This window comes from Sus scrofa, chromosome 14 (assembly GCF_054392235.1).
Source record: "Sus scrofa isolate SSC_HxYL_T2T_F1_AM1 chromosome 14, Sscrofa_HxYL_maternal_Yorkshire_Landrace_v2.0, whole genome shotgun sequence".
Lineage (NCBI taxonomy): Eukaryota > Metazoa > Chordata > Mammalia > Artiodactyla > Suidae > Sus > Sus scrofa.
The window spans coordinates 76,217,650-76,234,091 of record NC_139396.1 but is presented as its reverse complement, the minus strand read 5'-3'; the positions used below and the strand labels follow the sequence as shown (position 1 = coordinate 76,234,091).

At 35.5% G+C, this 16,442-nt stretch overlaps 1 protein-coding gene across 18 annotated transcripts in view; it reads left to right on the top strand.

Moving 5' to 3' along the window:
• Positions 1–16,442, top strand: part of RYR2 (ryanodine receptor 2) — a 745,790-nt gene that overhangs the window by 211,634 nt on the left and 517,714 nt on the right. For all 18 annotated transcript variants that reach the window (XR_014827812.1, XR_014827813.1, XR_014827814.1 and 15 more), the window contains one exon: positions 2,374–2,493. Coding sequence is in view for 10 of the 18 variants with exons in the window: in XM_084996827.1 (XP_084852953.1) it covers positions 2,374–2,493 (120 nt within the window). In the remaining 8 variants the exon portion in view is untranslated. The remainder of the gene's footprint in view (positions 1–2,373; positions 2,494–16,442) is intronic.

Here is a 16,442-nt window from a genome sequence, read left to right as displayed (position 1 = left end):
TCAGCCCTCTGTGAGGATCAAGGTGCTTTGGGCTTCATTTTCCTCATCTATATGTGTGTGGATAGTCTGTATATTCCAGGGATATTGTAAGGATTCAATAAATTAATACCAGGACTGGCAAATACTATGTATATTTGTACTATGGTACTATAAACAACATCTATATCTATATCTATATATCTATATCTATATATATATATATACATATATATAGTACCATAGAACAAATACTATATATACAGTATAGATATATAGTATATATACACACACACACACACGGTTCTAATACTATGTATATATAAAACACTATATATATGTATGGACACTGTATATATGTATGTATGTATGTATATAATACTCTAGTACAAATACTATATACAAGTACTTGTGTATAGTATTTTCTATATATGTATGTGTGTGTATGTATGTATATAATACCCTAGTAGAAATACTATATATATATAGTATTTGTGTATAGTATTTTACATATATATATATATATATTTATTTATGTATAGAACAAATACTATACAAAATACTATACAAAATAGTACCATGGTTCAAATACTATGTATAGATAGTATATATATAGTGGGCCTCCTCTTCCTGGGGGTCTTACTGGGTAATACCCTGCCCTGGACCCTGCTGTTTTCTCTTATTCTTGTTCCTAAAATGTCTTTAATTAGTATGTTAGAATCATTATTTATTAACTGGTATTTAGATAGTCTCCAGTATCCAGAAGAGTCTGCCTTACCCAAGAGTGTAGTTAACCTACCAGAGTTAGCTCCATAGCGTAAGTGAGCAGTGATAGTAAAAGGCTGTAGGATTTGATCAGACATCGAGCACATCAGTGCAAGTCAGTTTTTTGTTATTACCTACTTAGAAAGCACGATTACCTTTGATCTTGCAGATTATACAAGCTACAAAGATGCTTCATTATTTTTTATTATAGCCATTCTGAACATGAATTAATATTCAGATGTACTCATTATGTGAAAATAATGTTATTTTTTTTAAGCAGTTGACTTTAAAAATGTAGCAATTGAATACTCCCTGGAAATTAATGAGCACCTGGGGGGATAGTTGGAAGGTAATTATTAAGAAATTGGACTTGGCTGTGACTGGTGCTATGAACTAGCTATTAGGTATTTATTGCTGCTGTCACTTAGGAAAAAAAGCAAATACATAGTGTGATAAGCATTTTTAAATTAGAGCTGCACTTTTTTGATTGATGTAGTGTATTCTTCAGATGAACCCCAAAGGTTTGTTTTGCTTTTGAATATTTATTACATCTCATCACCTCCACCCTACAGTTGAACCATGATGAGGGCCTTCTAGGATATACTTATACACCTCTTCACGCTGATGTTAATCAAGAGGGTCAAAGAGTATATTTGGTTGTTGTTTTCTAACTACTCTGTTAAGTGTTCTGTTTCTTTGAGGTTGAAATGTCAAAATATAAATGGTTGGACTTTTTAGGCATTTGCCACTTAGAACCTGTGAAAGTGAGATGCTTTGTTAAGAAAATAATGATATCTTCCATTTATTGTTGATATGGCACCTTTTGTATGTCAGTCACTGTGTGATTTCTTTGGTCTCAGTTCCCTTGTCAGTCTGTTGGTGGCAGAGCTGGGGTAGGCACCCAGCTATTGCTAGTTCTGAAGCCCTTGCTTCTTGCTGTGCCTTTGCTGTCTGTACTGAGTCAACTCTTGCACCATCTTTCCTTTGTGTAGTTTTCCTGTAATCTTGCTTAATGAATTGATTGGAAATCAAGTGTTGGATTTCAGAGGATGGAACTAACAGATCACCTCTCTGTCCATTTTTAAACAATCTAAAATTGTTTTCAAGATGATCAAGTCACCAGTGTGTGGTTGAACTACAATGAATTTCTGGGTTGACTTGAACCCATAAGTTCTGTTATTGACCCGATTTTCTGTGTCAGTTTTGGGATGGTGTGATGGTGTGTGTGTTATCTGCTAGTAGAATCTATTCTATTCTTGATGATACTTAATGTCCTAGGAATATGTCAGAGCATTTCTTGGTAATTTTGATGATTAAAATAATGTATAAAATCTTTTATTTTACCATTTTCCATGCAGTCGCCTCTGGGGATCAGTAATGGTAGTGAAAAAACTGGTGATTGCCTTGTGTGGCAGTAACTTTCCCCTATTCCACCTACCCAGTTGTCTTTTTTTTCCCCCCCCAAATAAAAGTACCCCAGGAATTGATTCTCTGGCTTTGGAGGGGATCAGTTGTTCTTACATTCTTTTTTCCCTGATTTTTAAAATGCACTAAAATAACAGTCTTCTAGGTCTGATTTAGACTGTCCAGGTCATGCTAAATCTCACTTTTCTCTCTCTTTTTCTCTTTCAGGATGATGAAGTGGTTCTGCAGTGTACCGCAACCATCCAGAAAGAACAACAAAAACTATGTTTGGCAGCAGAAGGATTTGGCAACAGACTCTGCTTCTTGGAGTCCACTTCGAATTCCAAGGTGGGATAAAGTGTTTTCAGGCTATTCAGGATATTCAGGTTTTACCAGTGGCAGTGAAGTTATTCACGGGCACCCTGCTAATTTTCTATGGAACATGAAAACTAGGAAATAGGAAAAAAAATTCACTATTCATTAAGAAAATTTTCAGCTGGGTCCCTGCTCTTTGCCAATACTCAGGTGCGATTGTTGACAGGACTGGACAAAGTCCTTGCCCCTGTAATATTTACATCCTAGTGGGAAAGTAAGTATGTAAATAAGCGCTGTAATTTCAGAGCTGAAGAGGGCTGAGAAGAAAAGCAGAGTAACAGGGTGGAGAATGGTGCAGGACAGACTCACCCTTTCATAAAGGACTTTGAGAGAAGGCCTTTTTGAGACAGAGACATTTGAGCAGCATGAAGTGAGGCAACAGGACTAAGTTCTTGACCATTCCAGAAAGAGGACCCAGGCAATGCAAGGGTTTATTAGGAAAGGGCCTTCCGTGAGTTTAAGGAAGAACCAGTAGGCTCTAGCACTGTGAATGGGGGCGCTAGTGAGGGAAGGTGAAGGGCTGGCCCTTGATTAGTGGTTGAGGTTTTTCCCTAGGCGAAAGGGAGGCCAATAGGTCAGGTGAGCGATGCACTTTGATTTAATCTTTAAAAGATTGTTTTGATTCTTCTCTGGATCAGAGGATGTTGACAGTCAGAGTAGAAGCAGGGAGAACAGGTGGATGGTAACTGCAGGGTGACTGCTGGGTGTTCACATAAGAAGCAGTGGTGGTGGGGAAACGTGGGTGGATTGGGAATATACATTGAGGATTTAGAGCATGTGTGGAGAGATTAGATTTAGCATAGAAGAAAGGAAAGAGAGGATGTGGAGATGTCTGTGGGGATAGAAAATTAACAGGAAAATAGTCAATAATCTTTTGCGTGGTACCTTTTAGTTTTACAGAGTCCTTTGATATGTATGATCTCATTTAATTGTCACAGTAGAAGTATGTATTATCACTGTTACATTCACTGTATACTTGAGGACTTGGAAGGCTAGTAGGGCGCAGGTACAAGACCAAACATTTCATGTGATTGAAACATCAGTGTTGGCAATGGCTTTTCATGCTTAGTGCAGGTTGGTACATCAGAAGTAGTCCCCATCTGTGAAGGTGGCCAGACCATCACAGCCTGTGCCCTGACACAAGCTGCAAGTCCACGACGGCCTACCTGCCTTGCAGCACAGCTCCACACCAGGGTGGGGGTGGCTGAAGGGAGAGATCAACTGGAAGGATGAAGAAGGCTTGGACACGAAGCAGTGTCTGAGCAAGGCGAGGGCAGCTATTACTGGCACTTACCCAGGTGAAGCATCAGTTGTGGAAAGGCAACTTTCTAAACATCTATGGTTTGCAGCGAAAACAGTTCTAAGAGGAAAGTTTATAATGATATTTAAGTAAATAAGATACGTCTCAAATAAACAACCTAATGTACTCCCTAAAGTAGTTAGAAGAAGAAGAATAAAGCCCCAAATCAGCAGAAGAAAGGAAATAATAAAGACCAGAGAGCAAATAAATGAAATAGACAAAAAAAAAAAAAACAGTAGAAGAGATCATTGAAATCATGAGTATTTTTGGAAAAGATAATAAAATTGATAAGGTTTTAGACAAGGTTATCAAAAAAAGAGGCAGTGGATTCAAATAAATGAAATAAGAAATGAAAGGGAATAATTAACAAACAATATTATAGACATAGAGAAAATCATAAAAGAATACTATGAATGGTTATTTACTAATGAACAAGTTAGAAGAAATGAACAGTAATCTAGAAATATACAAATGTTACAGACTGAATCAACAGTAGGCGTGCAACCTGAATGTATCAAACACTACTAGTGAAAATTAATTTGTAATAAAAAACCTCCCATCAAACAAAAGTCCAGGACAAAATAGTTTCACCAGGGAACTATCAAAGACATTAAGAGCAGCTAATACCTGTCCTTCTCAAACTATTCCAAAAACTGGATAGGACAGAACACTCCTAAATTAATTCTGTTTGACCACCATTACTCTGATACCAAAGCTGATAAAAAATGCTACAAGAAAAAAAATTATAGGCAAATATCTTTGATGAATCTAGAGGTCAAAATCTTCAATAAATTACTAGAAAACTGAATATAGCAATATATAAAAAGGATCATATACCATGACCAAATGTGATTTATTCCAGGGATGCAAGAATGGTTCATTATTCATAAATCAATCAATGCAATATATCATATTAACAAAAGGAAGGCTAAAAATCACATGATCTTCTCAACAGCTGAAGAAAAAGCATTTGATAAAGTTCAGCTTCCATGATAAAAACTCTCATCAAAGTTGGTATAGAGGGAACTTATCTTAGCATAATAAAAGCCATCTATGACAAACCCACAGCTAACATTCTACTCAGTGGTCAAAATTGAATGCCTTTCCTCCAATATCAGGAAAAGACAAGGATGTCCACTCCTAACTGTTCTATTTCATATAGTAATAGACATTCAAACCACAATAATCAGACAGGAAAAATTAGTAGAAGGCATTCAGATTTGAAGGGAAGAAGTAAAACTATCATTATTTGCAGATGGCATGGTACTCTGTGTAGAAAACCCTAAGATGTCTACCCAAAAACTATCAGAATAAATGAATTAATTAAAGTTGAGGATATAAGATTAAAAAATATATAGAAATCCAAAAAGAAAACAAAAAGACAACTTACAGAATGGGAGAAAATAGTTTCAAATGATGCAGCTGACAAGGGCTTAATCTCTAAAATGTACAAGCAATTTATAAAACTCAACAGCAAAAGAGCTAACAACCCATTTGAAATATGGGCAAAAGACCTGAATAGACATTTCTCCAAGGAAGATATACAGATGGCCAACAAGCACATGAAAAAATGCTCAACATTACTGATTATCAGAGAAGTGCAAATCAAAACTACCATGAGATACCACCTCACACCAATCAGAATGGCCATCATCAATAAGTCCACAAATAACAAATCCTGGAGGGGGTGTGGAGAAAAGGGAACCCTCCTGCATTGTTGGCGAGATTGTAAGCTTGTACAACCACTATGAGTACAGTATGGAGGTACCTTAGAAATCTATACATAGAACTAACATATGACCCAGCAATCCCAATCTTGTGCATATATCCAGACAAAACTTTCTTTAAAAAAGACACATGCACCCGCATGTTCCTTGCAGCACTATTCACAATAGCCAATTCATGGAACAACCCAAATGTCCATGGACAGATGATTGGATTAGGAAGATGTGGCATATATACACAATGGAATACTAGTCAGCCATAAAAAGAACAAAATAATGCCATTTGCAGCAACATGGATGGAACTAGAGACTCTCATCCTGAGTGAAATAAGTCAGAAGGAGAAAGACAAATACCATATGATATCGCTTATATCTGGAATCTAATATATGGCACAAATGAACCTTTCCACAGAAAAGAAAATCATGGACTTGGAGAATAGACTTGTGGTTTGCAAGAGGGACAGGGAGGGAGTAGGGTGGATTGGGAGCTTGGGGTTAATAGATGCAAACTATTGCTTTGGAATGTATTAGCAATGAGATCCTGCTGTGTAGCACTGGGAACTATGTCTGGTCATTTATGATGGAGCATGATAATGTGAGAAAAAAAAATGTATACATGAATGTGTAACTGGGTCACCATGCTGTACAGTAGGAAAAAAAACATATTGGGAAAATAATTAAAAAAATAAAAAAATACAGAAATCTTTTGTTTCTCTGTACACTAATAATGAACTATCAAAAACTGAAAACAAGAAAACAATCCCATTTAAAAATCACATAAAAGGAATAAAATACCTAGGAATAAACTTAACCAAGGAGGTGAAAGACCTATGCTCTGAAAAAATAAGACCACGATGAAGGAAATGAAGATAATATAAAGAAATGGAAAAAAATCCCATTCATGGATTGGAAGAAATAATATTGATACAATTTCTGAATTTCTGAAAGCCCTATACAAATTTGATTAAATCTCTATCAGAATATCTATGACATTTTTCACAGAGATAGTATAAATAATCCTAAAATTTATATGGAATCGTGAAAGACCCCACATTGCCAAAGCAGTTTTGGGAAAACCAAAGCTACAGGTGTCAAGCTCCCTGACTTCAGATTATATTACCAAGCTACCGTAATCAAACCAGCATGGTACAGTCACAAAACCAGACACATAGATCAAGGGAACAGGATAAAGAGCCCAGTAATAAACCCAGGCACCTATGGTTAACTCATCTATGACAAAGGAGACAAGAATGCACAAAGGGGAAAAGACTGTCTCTTCAGTAAGCAATGCTTGGAACACTGGACAGTGATTTGTAAAATAATGAGATTAGAACATTTCCTCACACCATGTACAAAAACAAACTCAAAATGGATTAGAGACCTAACTGTAACACCTGAAACCATAAAATCTTAGAAGTGAACATAGATGGAACACTCTTGGTAGTACTCTCTGTGTTAGTACATGAAAAATAGTATTATAAAACTGTATTTCAATTTAAAAAAAACTATGCATAGTGATGTATGTCAGTTATATCTTAATAAAACTTAAACATTTTTGGAAAAAAACCAAAATGGTTAACGCTTCACAGGAATACTTGACTATCTAGTTGTGGCTGCTGACATAGTGAACTGACCATTTTAACCATTTTTGTTCTTGTCACGCTCCCTTCTTCATCTTTTTTTTTTTTTTTTTTTTTTTTTTTTTGCAGTGGCTGCATCTGCATCATATGGAAGTTCCTGGGCCAGGGATTGAATCTAAGCTGCAGCTGTGACCTAGGCTGGATCCTTTAATCCCCTGCACTGGGCTGGGTATCAAACTCATGCCTCTACAGCAACCTATGCCACTGCAGTTGGATTTTTAACCCGCTGCACCACAGCTGGAACTCTGTTATTCCCTTATTCTTTTTTGACTTACTTGAAAATTTGTATTTTGGATGAGATACTGAAATTGTTTGTCAAGCATAGCGTAAGATAATAATTGAAGTCCAGTAAACCAATCTGAACTGTTTTTTCTTTTTTTTTTTAAATTCTTACAACATAGATACTCTTTTCTTCCCCCTTCTCTGATTACTTGATGATTCTCCATTACATCAGTTTTATTTATTTTTGTGTGTCTCTGTTTTCTTTTGTTTTCTCTTACTTGCATGTCTTTCTTTTACTTTTCTGCCCGGTAAAGTTCTGCTTGTTCTTCAAAGCCTATCTCAAACAGTCCCTCTGTTTTTGTTTTTCACCCCAAATTCCCTTTTGTTTCTCTGTTTTTATTAAGTGATTTGTTTAGACCTCTATTACTATATTGTCCGTTGGACAATATAATCTGTATAATACCTATACCACCTTCTCTCCCTGAATAATTAAGTACTCCCAGATACATACACCAGCTTCTCCATTCTCTGAAGACCAGAGTTTAGCTCTTTTATTTTCTTATTCCTTTGTATAAAGCACAAGTAAGTGAGTCATAAAATTGAATGGATTATTAAATTGGAATAGGAACCAGTAGTCTTAGGGAAGTTTTTTCTAAAATAGACTTTGAAATTTTCTAAAATAACAAAGTAGATCTAAGTTCATGTTTAAACTCTCTAAGACTGGGTACAGATGTGCTTCATGCAGGTATATCTGGACTTGATGTTCATAGGTATAAAATGGGAGGTGGCCTTTTATTTCTGCCTCAAAATGATGTCTCCTGCATTTATCATAAATTTTGAGCAGAATTATTGTTGGCAGTGAGTAGTCTGTCACTCTAAATTATATATGTGCTCTTGGATATGATCCCAGAAATATCTTAAGCTACGGAATCTTTTAATCAAATGCAAGACTTACTTTTTCAGAAAACTGTTTCCTATTCCTTGGATACTTATTCAGGTTGATCTCTGCCTGACAGAAAATGTTTCATAATTCCAGCACAGATTTTGTTGCAGAAAAGGTAAACATGAAATTGGATGGCATGTTTAATTAGTTATTCATAACTCATAATTATGGTTATTTTCTATACTTTTTATATGAATGACTTAGTTCTGTTTTTGTATTTTAGAATTGGAAATTTAGGCTTTTGCTTTTTGGAGTTAGTCACTCTCAGACTCACCGTGTTATTATTTAAAATTTAAGGAGAAATATGAAGTTATTAGGCATAGTATTTAATCTTCGAATCTCTATATAAAAAACAGCTGTGAGGGTGTCAAAACCTGAAACCCACAGACAGTGTAATATCTAAAACAAACACAGTTACAAGTTATTCCCACTTCTAGTATCAGTGAATCTGTAGGAGGAAATTCAGGGAAAGCGACCTGATTTCTGTTGTCTCTAAAAACTAATGGCAAATATTCACTAGAAAGCATGGTGGGTTAATGTGAAAATAACAGCTAAAACTAGGACGCAGCAAAGGAACTATGATAAGGATGAATGTTTCTACAGCAGTCTTGGCCTTTGGGCTTTTTAAACTAACCAAATAAAGCTCTTTTCCTGATGAAGCTCTGCTCTGAGGTAAAATCATCGGGAATCAAGTTCAGATTGAAGAAGGTGGATGGGGCAAAAGCTAGAAAAAGGCCAGGTAAAAGCAGGAGAGGGGAACAGCCAATAAATTTCCTAATCAAAAAGCCTTGTTTTTAACACTCCATAAAAACATCAGAACAGGCTGTACCAGGGTATGAAGCTACAAAAGCTATGCTCACCCACCTTCCTTTTTGAAGGGCACAAGAAAGCTCATATTAATTTTTATCTGTTTATTTAGTATGCTGTATTGCCTGTAGACATAATTCTCCTTATTTCTCTCTTTTATATATATATGAGCATATATTTATATATATGTGCCAATATATAAAAATATGTTTACAAATATATACAATATATATATGTACATATGTAATTATATAAAATCATGTATAATTTATATAATCATGTATAATTTATAAATAATCATGTATACTTTATATATACTATATAAGTAGAACAATCTAATTTACATTTATTTAATTATTTAGTTTCCTTTATGTACAATTTGTATATGTATATGTAATTTTCTATGTCAAAGAAATAATAAGGAACAAGATAATATGTATAGGTAATAAAGGCTCACCAGACTTAAAACTTTTAAACCAGGAATTCAAAAACAACCATGATTATTATGTTAAAGACTCCAATGGATAAAGTGGACACCTGCAGGAACAGATGGGCAATGTAAACAGAGAGGTGGGTGGAAATTCCAAGAAAGAATGAAAAATAAATGCTGGAGATCAAAACCACTGTAACGGAAATTAAGAATGCCTTTGATGGGCTTATTAGTAAATGAGACTTGACTGAATAGTTTCTGAGCTTGCGAGTATCTCCACAGAAATCTGCAAAGCAGAAAAGCAAAAAGCAAACTGACTGGGAAAAAACCCAAAACAGAATGGTATATCCAAGATCTGTAGGATAACTACAAAAGTTCTCTAACACCATGAGGAAAGGAATAGAAGAAGTATTTGAGACAATAAAGACTGAGAATTTCTGCAGATTAATGTCGGATGCTTATCGACAGACCTCAGAAGTTCAGAGAAGACCAAGAGGAATAAATGAAAACTCCTCCTGTTTCTAGGCATGTAATTTTCAAGGTACAGGAAATTAAAGAATAAGTCCTGAGGGAAACAGAAGGAAAAAAATAAAGATACCTATGGAGGAACAAAGATAAGAAGTATATCCAACTTCTCAAAACACAATCACAAGGAAGGAGAGACTGGAGTGAAATACGTAGTGTTGGGGGTGGGGGGACCTACCAACCAAGAATTCTGTGTCCTGCAGAAGTATCCTTTGAAAGTGAGGGAGAAATAAAGACCCTCAGAGAAATAAAACTTCAGGAAATTTTTTACCAGTAGACATAGCTTGTAAGAAATGTTTAAAGAAGTTCTCAGCAAGAAGCAAAAGCGTATAGGTCAGAAACTAATCTTTATCAGGAAAATAAAAGCATTAGAGAAGGAATAAGTGAAAATAAAAACTTATTTTTCTTGTTTTTATGGACTTAGATTGTTGAAAATAACAATACTGTATTCAAATATAAATATATAAATATGTGTATATATATTAATAACTTTACAAACAGAAAGCACCAGTTTCAGTGGATTATTAACTTGTAAATTCTATCAAACATTTAAGGAAGACACTATACTAATTCTTCATAATCTTTTCAGATGGTAAATCAGAAGGAATACTTATAACTCATTTATGAGACCAACATCACCCTTATATCAAGACATTGCAAAAAAAAAAAAAAAAAAGCACACACAGACAACATCTCTTTAGACACAGATATAAAAGTCCTCAAGAAAATATTAGTGGAGTTCCTGTCATGGCTCAGGGGTTAATGAACCTGACTAGTGTTCATGAGGATGCGGGTTTGATCACTGGGCTTGCTCAATGGGTTAAGGATCCAGCATTGCCATGAGCAGTGGTGTAGGTTGCAGACGCGGCTCAGATTCCATTTTGCTGTGGTTGTGGCAGAGGCCAGAGGCTACAGCTCCAATTCAACCCCTAACCTGGGAACCTCCATATGCTGCGAGTGTGACCCTAAAAAGATGAAAAAAAATTAGTAAATACAACACAACAATGCATAAAAAATTGTATACTGTTATCACATAAGATTTACTCCAGGTATAGAAGCTCTCTCAACATTCGAAAATCAGTTAATGTACCCATTACATCAACAGACAGAAAAAGAAAAATCACATGATTATATTAATAGATGCAGAAATCATGTTTGACAAAATAAGCACTCAATCATGATTAAAAAAAAAACTTTTAGTAAACTAAGACTAGATGAGGACTTTCTCAACTTATTCATGCTTTTCTACAGAAAATCCACAGCTAACATACTTAAGGGTGAGAAGCTTGAAGCTTTCCCCGAAAATATCAGGAACAAGCCAAGAATATCTCCTGTCACCACTGCTTTTCAGCATCATACTGGATGGCCTAGCTAATGTAGTGAGACAAGAAAAGGAAATAAAAAGCATACAGATGGGGAAGGGAGTAATAAAACTATCTTTGTTCATAGATGACATCATCTATGTAGAATACATGAAAGAATCAACCAAAAAACTTCTAAAACTAATAAACAATTGTTGCAAGATTGTAAGATAAAAATTTAATATGCTAAAGTCAATTGACTTCCTCTATACTAACAATAAACAAGTAGAATTTGAAATTAAAAACACAATAGCATGTATATTGACATGCCGAAATGGAATACTTAGGTGTAAATCTAATAAAATATTATGAGATCTGCATGAGGAAAAACTACAAAACTTTTATGAAAGATATCAAAGAAAAATTAAGTAAACAGAGGGATATTTCATATTCATGGCTAGGAAGACCAACTACTAGTAAAAATGTCAGTTCTTCCTGACTCGATCTGCAGATTCAGGGCAACCCCTATCAAAATCTCAGCAAGTTGTTTTTTGGTTCTTGACACACTTATGCTAAAGTTTACTTGGAGAGGGAAAATACCCAGAATAGCCAACACAAGACCAGATGGAGAAGAACAGAGTTGAAGGACTGACACCATGAAGACTTGCTATAAATCTACAGTAATCAAGACAAAGTGGTACTGGTGAAAGATTCGACCAAGACATCAACAGAATAAAATAGAGAGCCCAGAGTTAGTCCCACAAGTAAAGTCAACTGATCTTTTACAAAAGGAGCAAAGGCAATCTAGTGGAGCCAAGAGAGTATTTTTAACAAATGATGCTTGAACCACTGAGCATCCACATGCAGATAAATGAATCTAGACACAGACCTTACACCCATGACAAAAGTTAACTCAAAATGGATCACAAACATAAATGTAAAATAAAAAATTACAAAATCCCAGGAGATGGTGTAGTAGGAAAGATACATGAACTGGAGTATGTTGATGATTTTTAAAGTTCCAACAGGAAAGTCATGATCCATGAAAGAATGAATGAATAAGACTTCATTAAAATTAAAAAAAAACGTCTGCTCTGAGAAACATGATGTCAGAAGAAGGAGAAAGTGAGTCTCAGATTGGGAGGAAATTCTTGCAAAAGACTCATCAGAGATAGAACTATTTCCAAAAGTAAGGAAACAATCTGACTTAAAAAAATTGGACAAAGACCTTAAAAAATACCTCACCAAAGGAGATAGAGGTTTCCTCTGCTGTCTGAAAGTAGAGTGTTCCTCTGAAACCTTTCATAAGGCAAAGTGACTAAAAACAAAGAAGGAGTTGCCTTAGGACACAGCTTGCTAGCAGATGCACAGTCTAAACTGAGGTAAAGCAGAGATGCCCACGGACACAGTCCAAAGCTGTAGGTGCCTGAGGCTGCAATGCTGAGTGTAGTTTCCGTGGAAGGGGCTAGCCAGTGCCAGTCTTGTTGCCCAGAGCATGGGCTGGGTCTGTAATGGCCTGCTGCAAAACAAAAGCTGAGTGCTGTATCCTCTTTTTGCCTTTTCTCATAAAAGCAAAAATCTTCTGGTTTCTTTTGATTAACAAACAGATACTAATGTAGATCTTCCCTAAAAGCCAAGTAACATAAAGCAGACTTTTGAAAAACCCGGGATATCTGTTTACAGATTACAAATAGGCAAAGGAAAGTTGTTCCACATTGATCATGTGTAATTAGGGAAGTGCAAATTAAAACAATGAGATAGCTCCTATACAGCATAGAGAACTCTATCCAGTATTCTGTGGTAATCTTTTTGGGAAAAGAACCCAAGAGAGAATGGTTATGTGTATATGTATGAATGGGCCACTTTGTTGTACAGCAGAAATTATCACAACCTTGTAAATTATATACTTCAATGGAATTAAAGAAAAAAACAACACAAAATGACAAGATACCACAGTACCCAATAGAGTGAGCAAAATTGAGCACACTGACAAGAGCAAATTCTGGCAAAGTTGTGGAGCAGTAGGAATTCTTATTCATCATTGCTGGGAATGCAAAATAGTTCAGCCACTTTGGAAGACAGTTTGGAGACTACTTACAAAACTACATATACCCTCACCGTACAATCCAACCATCATGCTCTTTGGTGTTTACCCAAAGGAGTTGAAATTTTATTTTATTTTATTTTATTCTATTTTATTTTATTTATCTTATTTTATTTGCCTTTTGAGGGCTGCACCTGCAGCATATGGAGTTTCCCAGGCTAGGGGTCCAATCCAAGCTGTAGCTGCCAGCCTATGCCACAGCCACAGCAATGCCAGACCCAAGCGGCATCTTCGACCTATATCACAGCTCATGGCAATGCTGGATCCTTAACCCACTCAGCGAGGGATCGAACCCACAACCTCATGGTTCCTAGTTCGATTCTTTTCTGCTGCTCTATGACAGGAACTCCAAGGACTTGAAATTTTAAGTGTCCACACAAAAACTTGTGCATGTATGTTTATAGCAGGTTTTTGCATAATTGTCAGAACTTGGAAGTCACCAGTGTGTCCTTCAGTAGGTAAATGGATAAATAAACTCTAGTACATAAAGACAGTGGAGTTTTATTCAGTATTCAAAAGAAATGATCTATCAACCCATGAGAAGACATGGAAGAAACTCAAGATGCATATTACTGAGTGAAAGAAGCCAATTTAAAAGGCTGCATACTGTAGGATTCCATTGATATGACCTTCTGGAAAAGGCAAAACTGTGAAGACAGTAAACAGATGAGAAGTTGTCAGGGACTGGGGTAGAGTAATGAATAGATGGGGCACAGATAATTTTTAGGGCAGTGAAAAAATTTTGTATGATGTCTAGTGATGGATACATGCCATGATACATTTGGTAAAATCCATAGAAAGTACAGTACCCAGAGTGAAAACTGTGAACATTGGGTGATTAGATATGTCAGTGAAGTTCATTTCTTATAACAAATGTACCAGCTGGTGGGGGTGTAAATAAGGAGAGTATTAGTATTTCTAGGGGCAGAGATTACATGGGAAAATCTCTGTACTTTCCATTCAAATTTGCTGTGAATCTGCCTATGTTATAAAATAGTGCTTTTAAATACAAAGGACAGCAACAAATGTTAGGTGTAGGAGAATATACTCATAATAAATGGCCCCAGGAAGAAAAGCAAAGTGCAAATAATGCTTGCCTCAAATACACATTGAAACTGCAGATTGAATACCTACAAAATCAACTTCTTAGTTGGCCAAGACAGATATCTTGGTAAAGCTATTGGTGTTTAAAGGTATAGAAAAAATATCTTTTGAATCTAGGCAAATAGAGCAGGTCAGTTTTAAAGGAGAGAAAGTAGCATTGTCATGAGACATTTTTAACAACAATGCTTTATGCCAAGTGAAAAAGGAGTAAAATGTATAAGTTACTTAAAGAAAGAAAATATGAGTCAAGGATTCTAGCCAAGCCGCCTTTCCATGTAAAGGACAAGTTATGATGAACATAGGAAAATTTAGCGGTATTTTTTCCATAAGCCCTTCTTTAGGGGTTACTGGAGAATGGATTTGAGACAATTCCAGTAGAGACTGGCATGGAATGGTGGTGAGCAAGCAATATGTGTTTATCTGAAGAACTGTCACTCACAAATGGTTTAAAGGAGAAAGTATCACATGTAATGGTTCTAGGTTCTGACAATGTAAAGGCAATAAAACTACCAAAAATAGGAGAAGAATGGGGAGAATTTCTAAAAATTACCTTAAACTTTCTGTTTGCCTTATAGTTATACTCTGAAAGTAAAAGACATCAGTAAAGTTAAAGGCTAGGAGAAAAGGGTGAAAGCAGACATTTTTATCTATACTTAATACTGCTTGGAGAACACAAAGTAACAAAAAAAGTGGGACTTTAAAGGGATTATTTAAGGATATTAGCATAAGGAGACAAAATGTCCTAAACAAAAGATCTATACCTGTCTCTTTTTTCTTTTTTGTCTTTTTGTGGCTGTGCTCACTGCATATGGAGGTTCCCAGGCTAAGGGTTGAACTGGAGCCACAGCAACACCAGATCCGAGCTGCCTCTGTGACCTACACCACAGCCCACAGCAATGCCATATCCTTAACCCAACAAGCAAGGCCAGGGATCGAACATACAACTTCATGGTTCCTAGTCGGAGTCATTAATGCTGCGCCATGTTGAGAACTCCTTTATCTATAGCTTTAATGCAGATATTACATAGATATAGATATGAGAAAGAGAGATTTCAATGTTGCACAAATAAAATAGGACATGGTGAGGACAGCTATATATATTTATACATATAAATATATATGGATGGATTTATATATATATTTATGTATATTTATATAGAGAGACAGATTTGTATATATATAAAATCCATTGGTGGTACACACATAAAAATGTTTCAAGTTAAAATAATATGTTATAGATAAAAATGAAATAATTTATATTCATTTTAAACAAAAATACATATTTTAACAATATAAGAGAATTGAATCCCAACACATTAATCATAAATAATTGTAAATGGACTTGACTTGCCTATTAAAATAAGAACTTGAGACTTTATGATTGACCAACAAAGAAAGTCAAACCTGATACTGCATATACTAAAGCTAAGAGAATCCAAAAAGTAAAAATTGAAGGATGAGCAAAGATATACCTAGAAGTACAAATAAAAAAAGCAGGTGTCTTGATTTTACTACTTGACAAGGTGTAATTCAGACCAAAAACCTTTAAAAGAGATAATGAAGGACATTTAGTAATGGTAAAAGTTTATACTTCACAATGTGGATAAAATAGTTGTATGCACCTAGTAACACAAACAGCTTTCACTAACTAGAGTAGATATGAAGAAAAAAGAGAAACATATTAATCAGGCGATATAACACACCTCCAAGGGAAAAAGTAAGTAAAATACTTAATATCAAAGGTTAATGGGGAGTTCCCATTGTGGTTCAGTGGGTTACGAACCTGACTAGTATCCGGATGCAGGTTTGATCCCTGGCCTCA